General features: G+C 43.3%; 2 protein-coding genes across 16 annotated transcripts in view; both read left to right on the top strand.

The window, feature by feature from the left end:
- The window catches only part of ATP13A3 (ATPase 13A3), a 100648-nt gene extending 88886 nt beyond the window's left edge, over positions 1 to 11762 (top strand). For 14 of the 15 annotated variants that reach the window (XM_078350534.1, XM_078350530.1, XM_054245499.2 and 11 more), the window contains one exon: positions 313 to 3716. In XM_078350534.1, the coding sequence (XP_078206660.1) occupies positions 313 to 510 (198 nt within the window). In that variant the 3' untranslated portion in view covers positions 511 to 3716. Of the gene's footprint in view, positions 1 to 312; positions 3717 to 11741 lie in introns of those variants that run through there. The other variant, XM_054245503.2, reaches the window with a different exon arrangement.
- Positions 7470 to 10928, top strand: GP5 (glycoprotein V platelet). Its single transcript, XM_035274914.3, has one exon. It carries the CDS (start codon positions 7591 to 7593, stop codon positions 9439 to 9441), a length of 1851 nt encoding a protein of 616 aa, XP_035130805.1. The 5' UTR covers positions 7470 to 7590; the 3' UTR covers positions 9442 to 10928.
- Positions 11763 to 12110: the final 348 nt, after the last annotated feature.

Below are 12110 nucleotides of genomic sequence, written 5' to 3'. Positions count from 1 at the left end.
CTTTAAAAAATAAAACAAAAGAACACAGGGTTTCACTACGTCACCCAGCCTGGTCTCAAACTCCTGGGCTCAAGCCTTCCTCCCACTTCAGTCTCCCAAAGTGCTGGGATTTCAGGCATGAGCTGCCACACCTGGCCAAAGCTGCCTTTTTTTCTTTTTTTAAACATGGGTTTCCCCCCCTACCACCATTTGATGTGCTCAGGAGTCATTTTCTCTTATTTTTCTCTAATGTGTGCTTTAACCTGTTAAAAACAACAAGGCTTTAATCAACTGGGGTGTTTTTTTGCTTTTTTTCCCCCCTTATTTTCTTAGGAGTCAGTGGATCGGTGGGGAAAATGCTGCTTATCCTGGGCCCTGGGCTGTAGAAAGAAGACACCAAAGGCCAAGTACATGTATCTGGCGCAGGAGCTCTTGGTTGATCCAGAATGGCCACCAAAACCTCAGACAACCACAGAAGCTAAAGCTTTAGTTAGGGAGAATGGATCATGTCAGATCATCACCATAACATAGCAGTCAGTCAGTCTCAGTGGTAATCATCACCATAACATAGCAGTCAGAATATTCAGGAATACGTGTTTTTAGGAGTTTCTGATCCTGTGTGTCAGAATGGCACTATTTCAGTTTAAGTCCCTTCTGATATAGTAGTTGAGAGCTTTGCTCTTCCTTAAAAACAAAAACAGAAAAAGGTATTGTCCTAACAAATTAACAATCTGTAAAGTCCTGTATCTTCATTTCAGTCATGGAAATATTGTATACATTTCCAGAATTTTCTTGATTGTTACTCTCAGTGATATTCTCTATATTGGGTCCAGGAGAAGTTTGGTGTTTGGTAGTTTTTCAGCATTAGTTTTTGAGGTTAGTTTACCTCTTTACATTTATGTTCACAACCCTCTTATTAGAAAAAGTCTGTATTTCTGTGGACTCTAAATTTATGATTGATAAAAAGAAAATGAGTGTTAATTAGCCTCTAGTGAAAATATATTGAAAGCCTGTTTTCATTTGATTCCAATATTTCTTCCAAAGAATTGTGTATAAATATACACCAATTCCCTAAGATGGTCTAGAGTTAGGAATGAGTTTATGGTGTTGCTTATAGAACAACTCAGGTAATTTCCATTTATGGTTTTATATTTTCTGTACAAACTGCCTGGGTTTTATTTTTCTAATCAGCAAGGTGCTTCACTGCCTTCTTGAGATGCCTCTCAAAGCTATTAAATGGCTCTTGTCCTATGTGAGGTGTCAGTAGTCTAATTTGCTTCTGTTAAATGTTGTAGAACCTTTTTCACTAGGAAATAGGATTCATTTCTTTTGGCAGTAGATGTAGATTCATCTTTCTAATGTTTCTTCAGATTTGTTCCTGTCCGGCTTTGTGTTATTTTAAATGGTTTTTTAAAATTTTCTTGTTTTCAATTACCTAAAGACATAAAATAATAGTTTTTTCAAGTTAGAATTTTACCTCATAAGATTTTTTGAGATTTGACATATGTCTCTGTCTTATCAATAATGAGGCCTAAAGAATATTGGGTTTGAATGGCTGCATTTTTTAAAAGCAATATGAACTTGGTGAGAGTTTGTTTTATGCCATTAGGTGGCGCCAGAGGTCAGAGCATGTCTACTTTGAATTGGACTATTAAAAATGAACGTATTTGGTGTGGAAATTTCTGAGAGGAAAAAAAAAAATGAGGAAATAAAGTTTTAAAAATTGACATTCATTGAGCCAAAAGAAATGTGGAGAAACATGTTTAACCTTTCCATTTTGCCTGATTAACATTTAAATTCTTGCCAAAATTAAGGTAACTTTAAAAATGCCTTTTACATGTAGGATCCAGCAGTTTGGCAAAACTTAGAAAACTGATAGTGCTATAAAATGGATACTAAACTATTAAAACGTATGACATTGTTCTGTGTTCTTCCGTAACCAGTAACATGCTTGCTGTGCTTTCTACTTCTAGCTGATCATTATTTCCCAGCATATATTTACCAATTTACCACATTTTACCTAGAATTGTAGGACCAAATGGTTCTCACTCTTTATGCTGCAAAGAATGATGTTTGGTAACTGTAGAAAAATAGAAGTTACACTCAGGATCACTGTTAACTGCTATTGCCACTGATGATTCTTCCAAAAATATAATCGAAGTTCTCCATCAAAATGTATGATATGCTATTAATACACATTAGATGATAATAACAGTTGTTCCATGAATAATCCTATGAAGCTATGCATCTTAGACCTCTTGAGCTGTGAATTAGCACTATTTTCTGTAGTTACTTATTCGATCATTTTATAATTTCCATATTAATTTCAGATATGCTTGTGTTACTCTTCAGTGCTCTCCAGAATTGTGCATTTTATTCTTTGGTTTAAGCACTCAAGTATATAATTAAAGGAATTGCTAAGTAGCAGCTTAAAATTCAGTTATCAAATTGTATTTAACAATCTTTAAGAGCATGATCATAAAGAGCTATTTTTGACACCCCCCCTTTTTTTTTAACATTTAGAGTTAAAAGGGTTTTATATCTCATCTGTCCATATTTTTTTCCAAGGAATGAGGTGTTGAGGTAGGTGGAAAAGCATTTGTAGGAAGTTAGTTTGAATATTGACACGGTGGGTTATTCACATTGAGGGTGTTATTTGAAGAATGACTCTGAAGCCAGGTGTGGTTCTACTCAGTGCCATAGATAGACCGAGTCTTCTCTCTGTAGGTCACCGTTACAGAATTTTCATTCTGAATTTCACATTGAATTATTTGAGTTCATGTAGACCTAAATTTTAAAAACTGTACATATATTATTTTGATGTATTAAGATGAATAAATATTGCTGATTTAGATTTTATTTATACACATACGTAAAGGACAAAAATGTCTGGGAAAGTAATTGTTAAATAATGATATGTAACTTTTTAACTTTTTAAATAAACAACGAGATTTTTCATGTGTGTCTCCCTCAGGGTTGTTTAAACCTTTTTTTCTCCCTCAAGTATAAATAGTGGTAACTATATGTTTTGTATCTTCTAGCACCAACTGCTGTAAAGCAGTGCTGCGAATAATGCTTGAATAAAAATGGCTAAGCCCACAACAAAATACATACTTTTTACAGTAGTTTTATAATCCTTCAGTTCGAAAGCTTTCCAAATGGCACTTGCATCTAAACAAAACTGTTGCAGTTTTCACTCTATTTACTTTGTTCCCCATGTTTATGAAAGTGCTGCGCAGTTTCAAGGGCATGGTAACCAATATATCAGTGTTGATGTAGTCCGTTCCAAAAACAGCTATCGATAACATTACTCAGTGAAAAGCAAAATTCAAGCTTTAGAAAACATGCATGCATGCAGTTTTGACGTATCTAAAAGTAGGTTTTTGTATATTTATGGTGGGAGGTGGTTGGGAGCTTTTAACAAAATGGGGTGTTAATTTTTGTATAGTCTGTGGGCATTTACACATTTTTAATGTATTAAAATTTGGTAATTATGTGTACATTAAATTAATTACTTCTGGTTATGATTTGTGAATTCCCTACAACCTTGGATTTTTTTAAGTAACTTTATATCAGAAATGATACTGCATCTTTATATTTTTAAAATTGTATTGCTCAAGAATGGTACCCTCTTGTCAAAAAGGCATACATTCATAATTGTACATTCAACATTGTAAATAATCTTATGAAACCTTTTTTGATTGAAGCATTCAAAATAAAAATTTTAATGAATGAAATAACACTTCATTTTTTCTGGGTTTTTATAAATTTGTTTGCTCTTTAGTCACATGAATACTTCCCTTTGTGGATTTACTTTTCTGCCTAATACTTCGCATTTACTTTTTTTTTTTTTTAAAAAAAGCTGGATTTTTGAAGGAAATAACATCCCGCATATCACACCATGTCTGTGACCTTCCTGGGGAAACCCCTGAGTCAGATGCAGTGCAGAGCCAAATGTTAAATGCCAGGAAGTCTGAGGGAAATGGTGAAATGTAAGAGGAGGAACTTGTAATCTATTAATAGTTGGGAGAATCAAACCAAAAGCTAATACCATGGAGAGAGAAGATGGTTGTGGAAATCCCAGAGAAGACAGGACTTTTGTCTGTGGGTAGGAGTTGTTTTCCGGCAGCTCAGCTTCCAGAGACGTGCGGCCTCTGCTAGGGCACACGTGGCTGGCTGTGGTGTGATGAATTCGGTGGGCAAGGGTCTGCCTGCTTTTAGCTCCAGTTCTTATCAGTTGCTATGGTTTGTGTGGCATGTGTGACCCTTTCCACATAGCCTGCTGGTGTGGGCACAGTTCTGCATGTCTCTCCTTCCCCTCTATCACTGCCAAGTGCTTTATTCTGAGTGCATATTGCAGGAAGGGACATTGAGTCCTAGGGGCTTGAGTGAGACTGTCCGTAGTCCAAGTTGGGGTGTGGTTACTCCCCACTGTGCCCTGCCCACTGAGTCTTTCTCAAAGAGGAAAAACACTATCTCACCCAGGCAGACCTGCTTTTGAATGGTTAAACCCCTTAAGCCAGGGATCTGTGACTTCTGACCTGGTGATGGATCCAGAATCTTGAGCACTGGAGCTGTCAATTTCATTGCTCCAAATACTTCTCATTACCTCATCCACTTGCTAAGTGGATGGACTAAGAGTGTTTTCCACTCTCTGCAACTTCCTTCTCTACTTCTCCCTGGATAATCAGAATGTCTTCCTAAAGAACAAAACATAGAGGCCATTCTGGGGAAATAGGCTAAAGAAGTGTCACAAGCATTTGAGTCGGCATCTTACACTGTTTCACAGCGCACCTTCCCTGTCTGTCATGTTGGCTCCCTGGCATTTTCATGGGCAAGGCGGGGGGGCTTTTACTTGATTTGCCTTTGCCTGACGGACTTACCAACTCACCAATGCAGCAGTTCTGGGCTCTGGAGTTGCATTTTTTGATCAGAACTGAAAGACCTCATGTGATACCTGGCAGAGGCTCTGACTCTTCCCTGTGGTCCAGGACTACATGACTTAGAAGGTAATTTCAGTCAACTCAGCATTTACTAGGCCCTGACTGCATTTGGCTACATCAAAGGGTGATTAGATCCCATGAGGTAGACATTCCTGATATTAAGCCTTTGTCAGTTATAAGTGTCACAAATATCTCTAGTTTGTGGTTTGTCTTTTCACCTTTTTTTATGGTGTCTTCATAGATAGAAGTCTTAATGCAGACAACATTAGGGTGCTTACAAAAGACACATAGACATACGTGTTTTGCCTATAGAAAAATGGGCAAAAGGAAACCCAGCATTCTCAAATGAAGCACAAATGGGCCTTAATTATGTGAAAAGGTGCTCAAGTTCATCATTAAACAGGGAAACGAAAAGTGAAAACCATGCTTTTTTGGCGGAGGGGTACCAAATTTCTTTATTTGAAGGAATGGTACAAAGAACTGAAGTGGATGTTTTGGTCCAACTTACAGAAAAGGTAAAGGAAACCCCAATATGCGTGCACTGCCTTGGTGACCAGGGAAGTCACCCCGTGGCTATGGGGAAATTGGCCTAAGGCTTAGCTTTCGTTAATCACTGTCTCCCAGGGTGTGCTTGTCAAAGAGATATTCTGCCAAGTCAGATTGGGGTGCTCCCATCTTGTGCAAGTTGGTCACGTGGTCACCCAATTCTTTGATGGATTTCACCTGCTCATTCAGGTAATGTGTCTCAATGAAGTCACACAAATTGGGGTCATTTTTGTCAGTGGCCAGTTTGTGCAGTTCCGGTAGTGACTGATTCACACTTTCATAGAAATGGCAAAAATTAGGAAGTAGCAATCGTGGACAGAGATGGAGCGCAGGAACTCTCATCAATGGTAGGTGGCGTTGTAGACCAGTACATCCACTTTGGAGAGCAGTTTGATGTCCCCAAGTTAAATTGAACATGTCAACAGCCTGCAACACAGCAATGCCATTATAGAACATTTTCAAGGACTTTCTTGGCCTTGTTATTTCCAAAAGGAAAAAAAAAAAATGAGTGGAGCATTTGAGAATGTTCTTAGCTTTATTGCTAAATGGAGAAAGATAAACAACACACACATACACAACTGGGCAGAAAATTAGGGCCATGTGGCGTGAAAAGGAAGACCCAAAAGGAGGTGTGGCCCATCTAGGGGTGTGGCCACTGCAGCGATCCAACTATTATTAAATGTTCTTAGCATCGCAGAGTTATGTTGTGCCATTTATGGAAAAACTCTTCCCACTGCTCTTGGCTTTGACACTAGAATCAGGTTATATATGGTCTCTCAGTTTGAAGATATCTGTCTTGGGAAAACCAGAACATGGCCTCTGAGATAGGGTCCTTTCCCTGACCTATTCTGGTAAAGTCTGTATCCTCAGGATGCAAGGATCCTACCCTCTTCCTTTGGAAAGTGTCGAATCACATGCAAAGCTCTAAGTCTTTCAGTTACTTTGGCGTGCAGAACCATTTCAGGTAAGGCCAAGTATTTTAAAAATTAGTATAGGAAATTAGAGGGCTTCATTCATCTGTGTGTGCATGAGAAATAAAATTTCACCAGAAGCAATTTATGTAAAATTTCACTTGGGAAACGTTGTTTTGGCAGATAAATAGTATTGTGTGCATTTCACAGAAAATTCAGTGCCATGAGTATTACCTTTTATTAAGCATCTTAGAAATGGTAGCTCTTTATGGCTAAGTAAAAAATACTTCCCTCAAATTCTGTGTGATCCTAGTTATGCTATTGAACCTTTCTGTGCCTTTGTGTCTTTCTCCTTGATCCGGGATAATATACTTACCTCCTAAGGTTATCATAAGAATTAAATGCATACAGTATAAATAAAGCACTGAGAACAATGCTTGGCATAAAGTGATAGGCATTATTTTATGCTTTTATTGGCTGTTGATTGTAAAATGATAGGTGTTATTATTATATGCTTTTGTTGGCTGTTGATTGAAGGTGTTCAATGTTTTGGGGTGTCCATCGTTGAGAGTAACTTGGTACTGCAGAAATAGCATGATTGTGAGCAAAAGAATCAGATGGTGGTGGCTGCAGACTTTGCTGTTCTCTTCTTGACTGTTGGTTAGAGCCAAGGCAGGTACATTAGAAAGTCAAGAGCAGAACTGCTTTCACAATGGACGCTGCTTTGTAATGTCTGTGAGCTTGAATGTGAGAATGATTATTTTAATTAATTCTCTATGTAAGGATTTTTAAGTATTGGCTATTCGGTAGCTTGATTTTTTTTTTTTTTTTTTTTTTTTTAAGATGGAGTCTCACTGTGTCCCCCAGGCTGGAATGCAGTGGCATGATTTCAGCTCACTGCAACCTCTTCCTCCCAGGTTCAAGTGACTCTTTTGCCTCGGCCTCCCGAGTAGCTGGGACTACAGGCGAGTGCCACCATACCGGCTTATTTTTGTACTTTTAGTAGAGACGAGGTTTCACCATATTGGCCAGGCTGGTCTGGAACTCCTGACCTGGTGATCCACCAGCTCAGCCTCCCAAAGTGCTGGGATTACAGGCGTGAGCCACCGCACCCGGCCTGGGTGGCTTGAAAACACTTTAATATCAATGCTTTAAACTCAGAGTAGAAAAATCAGTAAAGCAAAAGAACGAGACCACACAGTGTAGATAGAATGAATGTCTTTTCACCACCTAGGGAAATCTGCAGTCGTAAGAAAAGAGGGAGTAAGAATTCTGGCCAAAGGACTTGTGCCTCTCCAAAAAGTGCAGGATCCCGGGATTCAGTATGGGCGCGAACGCTCCTGTACGTTGACCGCACTCCCACGGTTGCTTTTTCAGACATGCTGAGAAGGACCCTGCTGTGCGCAGTGCTCGGGCTTCTGCGAGCCCAGCCCTTTCCCTGTCCGCCAGCCTGCAAGTGTGTCTTCCGGGACGCCGCGCAGTGCTCAGGGGGCGACGTGGCGCGCATCTCTGCGCTGGGCCTGCCCACCAACCTCACCCACATCCTGCTCTTCCGAATGAGCCGCGGCGTCTTGCAGAACCACAGCTTCAGTGGCATGACGGTACTGCAGCGCCTCATGCTCTCCGACAGCCACATTTCCGCCATTGCCCCCGGCACCTTCAATGACCTGAGAAACCTGAAAACCCTCAGGCTGTCGCGCAACCAAATCACTCATCTTCCAGGTGCGCTGCTGGATAACATGGTGCTCCTGGAGCAGTTGCTTTTGGACCACAATGCGCTAAGGGACCTTGACCAAAACCTGTTTCAGAAACTTGCTAACCTGCAGGAGCTCGTTCTGAACCAGAATCAGCTCGATTTCCTTCCTCCCAGTCTTTTCACGAATCTGGGGAACCTGAAGTTGTTGGATTTATCGGGAAACAACTTGACCCACCTGCCCGAGGGATTGCTTGGCGCACAGGCTAAGCTTGAGAGACTTTTGCTCCATTCGAACCGGCTTGTGTCTCTGGATTCGGGGCTGTTGAACAGCCTGGGCGCCCTGATGGATCTGCACCTCCACCGAAATCACATCGTTTCCATCGCATCCGGGACCTTCGACCGCCTCCCAAACCTGAATTCTTTGACTCTTGCGAAAAACCATCTTGCGTTTCTCCCCTCAGCACTCTTTCTTCATTCGCACAATTTGACTCTGTTGACTCTATTTGAGAACCCTCTGGCAGAGCTCCCGGGGGTGCTCTTCGGGGAGATGGCGGGCCTGCGGGAGCTGTGGCTGAACGGCACCCAGCTGCGCACCCTGCCCGCCGCCACCTTCCGCAACCTGAGCCGCCTGCGGGTCCTAGGGGTGACCCTGAGCCCGAGGCTCAGCGCGCTCCCGCAGGGCGCCTTCCAGGGCCTGGGCGAGCTCCGGGAGCTCGTCCTGCACTCCAACAGCCTGGCTGCCCTCCCTGACGGCTTGCTGCGCGGCCTTGGCAGGCTGCGCCAGGTGTCCCTGCGCTGCAACAGGCTGCGCGCCCTGCCCCACGCGCTCTTCCGAAATCTCAGCAGCCTGGAGAGCGTCCAGCTGGACCACAACCAGCTGGAGACCCTGCCTGGCGACGTGTTTGGGGCTCTGCCCCGGCTGACGGAGGTCCTGTTGGGGAACAACCCCTGGCGCTGCGACTGTGGCCTGGGGCCCTTCCTGGGGTGGCTGCGGCAGCACCCAGGCCTCGTGGGCCGGGAAGAGCCCCCCCGGTGCGCAGGCCCTGGGGAGCACGCCGGTCTGCAGCTCTGGGCCCTGTCGTGGAGTGACGCGGAGTGCCCCGGCCGCCGGGGCCGGCCTCCCCACCCTACTGCGGACAGCTCCACGGAAGCCCCTGGCCGTCTCACCTTGGCTCCCAACAGCTCAGAACCCTGGATGTGGGCCCAGCCGGTGGCCACGGGCAAACGTCAAGATCATAGCCCATTCTGGGGGTTTTATTTTCTGCTTTTAGCTATTCAGGCCATGATCACAGCGATCATCGTGTTTGCTATGATTACAATCTGCCAGCTCTTTCGAAAATTAATCAGAGAGAGAGCTCTTGGTTAAGTCAATCGGAAAATCTTCTAATTCTTTAGAACGTGACCAGATATGGCTCAGAGGAGAATCCAGACCGGCTGCTGCTGTCTTCTTCTCCCTCCTCCCCTCCCCTCTCCTCCTCTCTTCCTCCTCTTCTCCCCCACTCCCACGTCTTCCTTTCCCTACTCTCCTCCTCTCCGCTCTGTACTCTTCATTCTCACAGGCCCGCAACCTCTCCTCTCTGTCCCCTCTCCCTCCCTCTCTTCAGATCCAAGCTTTACATTTGTGAACTGTGGTTGCCTGTCTTCCCCAGCTCCCGCTCAGGTGGGGGCGCTGGATTGTGTTGGGCCGGTCCTTGCCCCGCTGTGGCTGGCTTGGCGTCTGGCAGGGAGAGGGGGCTCTACGGAGTAAGGGGACAACTCCAGGCCAGGGCCTGTCTCCTGCACAGAGTTAGCCAGCAAATGTTTGTGAAATCAATGAATGGATAAAGAAATACATGCGATCCAAGTGATGATGGCTTTTCCTGGAGGGAAAGGATCAGTTGCTCTCTTTTTTTTTTTTTTTAAGACAGAGTCTCACTCTGTCGCCCAGGATGGAGTACAGTGGCGTGATCTCGGCTCACTGCAGCCTCGGCCTCCCAGGTTCAAGCGATTCTCATGCCTCAGCTTTTCGAGTAGCTGGGATTACAGGGGTGTGCCACCACATCCAGCTAAATTTTGTATTTTTTTTTAAGTAGAGATGTGGTAACGCCATGTTGGCCGGGCTGGTCTCAAACTCCTGATCTCGAACTCCTGGCCACAAGTGATCTGCTTGCCTTGGCCCTAGCAAAGTGCTGGCATTACAGGTATGAGCCACCACACCTGGTCCTCTTTATCGACTTTTAATTGAGAAGTATTGCTCTTGCCGTTCTTTCCCTTGCCCCATTTTTCTCACTTTATGTAGCTCTGACCTATGGGCATTTGGGAGAGCACTGGACTCCATTCATGCAGTGAGCAATTTCAGGATAGGCGGCTTCTGTGAAGGTGAGACAGCCTTCCCTCCAGGTGCCCAGTGTGTGTCCAGCGTGTTTCCTGGGCCTCCTGTGAGTTTCCACTTGCTTTACATCCATGCAATACGTCATTTTGAAACTGGATTGATTTTCATTTCCTGGAACTATGCCACCTCATTTCACAAGCATTTATGGAACAGCTAACACGTGGCTGTTATTCATGAATATAATGATAAGCTTGATTCTAGTTTAGCTGCTGTCATAGTCTCGTTTGTTCTTCCAACTGAAAGTTGTAAAACCTTTGTTGCTTTAATTGGATATCTGTGCTTGGGAGAGACAGTGGTTAAAACAGGGACTGGTGAATTGACAACTGTGGGTTCAAATCCCAGGTCTACCACTTGCTAACTGCGTGGGACTTTAGGTAAGACACCTGATTACATTCTCTCAGCCTTAGTTTCCTCAGCCTTAAAAAAGGATAAAATAGTACCTGCTTTGTAGAGTTTTTATGAGAATAAAGGCAATAAAGCATATCATGACTTTGCCAGTGGCCTGCAGTCAGTAAATGGTAATGAATGTTAGCTCCTATCACTAAAGGACGAGCAATGATTAGCATCATGATTTCTAAAGAAGAGCTTTGAGGGGTTTTCCCCCCTCTGTGTATAAAGGTAAATCCAGACTTTGTCGTACTGAAGGTTAATTCCAATCAGTCTGTCATCCCCTGTAGGTGGCCTCAGCCCTGTGTGGCCAGGCTCTGTGCTCATGGTCCTCCAACCCCACCAGGTGGATGTGGAGAGGACAGCTGGATGCTGGCACTGGGTTCTGGGTTCTCCGCTGGTCTGTTTGTCTAGTCCCATATCACATTCAAGGTTTTCATTATCGGAGCTTTAATAATTTTGGTATAGGCTCATCTCTCTACCTTGTTTTTCTTTAACTTTTGGCTCTTTGCAATTCTACGAATATTTCAGGATCAGCATGTCAACTCCATTGAGAACCCCTGCTGGGATTTTAATAGAAATGGCAGTAAATTTATAAATGAATTTGAGGAAGAATTTTCATTTTTTACAATACCTCCTGTTCTTGCCAGTAAGCATGGTTCATCTTCCCGTTTATTTACATTACTTTTTGTTGTTGTTGTTGAGACAGAGTCTTGCTCTGTCTCCCAGGCTGGAGTGCAGTGGTACGATCCACTTGGTGGACAAGAGCGAGACTGTCTTAAAATATATATACATATATATTTCATCTTTTTACCTCATATTTGGAAGGAATTGAATGGATATATGTTGTTTTTCTATATCTTCTAGCTCAAGCAACATATATATCAATGTTAATTTTTCTTTTTTAGAGCTAGTTAAAAAAAACCCACAATTCTTTGAAGAATGAAACGGGGAGCCAGCTGCTATGTCATGAGAACACTCAAGCAGCCCTAAAGGGGTCTACATGGCAAGATCCAAGGCCTCCTGCCATGAGCCAGCAGGGAACTGGCCACAGTGTGAGCGGGATACATTGGAAGCAAATCCTCCAGCCGCAGTCATGGTGATGATAGCCCCAGCCAACATTTTGATGGCAACCTCATGAGAGACCCCGAGCCACAGCCGCTTAACTAAGCTACTTCCAAATTCTTGACCCTCAAAAACTATGACATAATATATCTTATTGTTTTAAACCACCAAGATCTGGGGTATTTGTTTTGTAACAATAAAGGCCTAATACA

Source organism: Callithrix jacchus, chromosome 15 (assembly GCF_049354715.1).
Source record: "Callithrix jacchus isolate 240 chromosome 15, calJac240_pri, whole genome shotgun sequence".
Lineage (NCBI taxonomy): Eukaryota > Metazoa > Chordata > Mammalia > Primates > Cebidae > Callithrix > Callithrix jacchus.
This window is presented reverse-complemented; position numbering and strand designations above follow the sequence as displayed.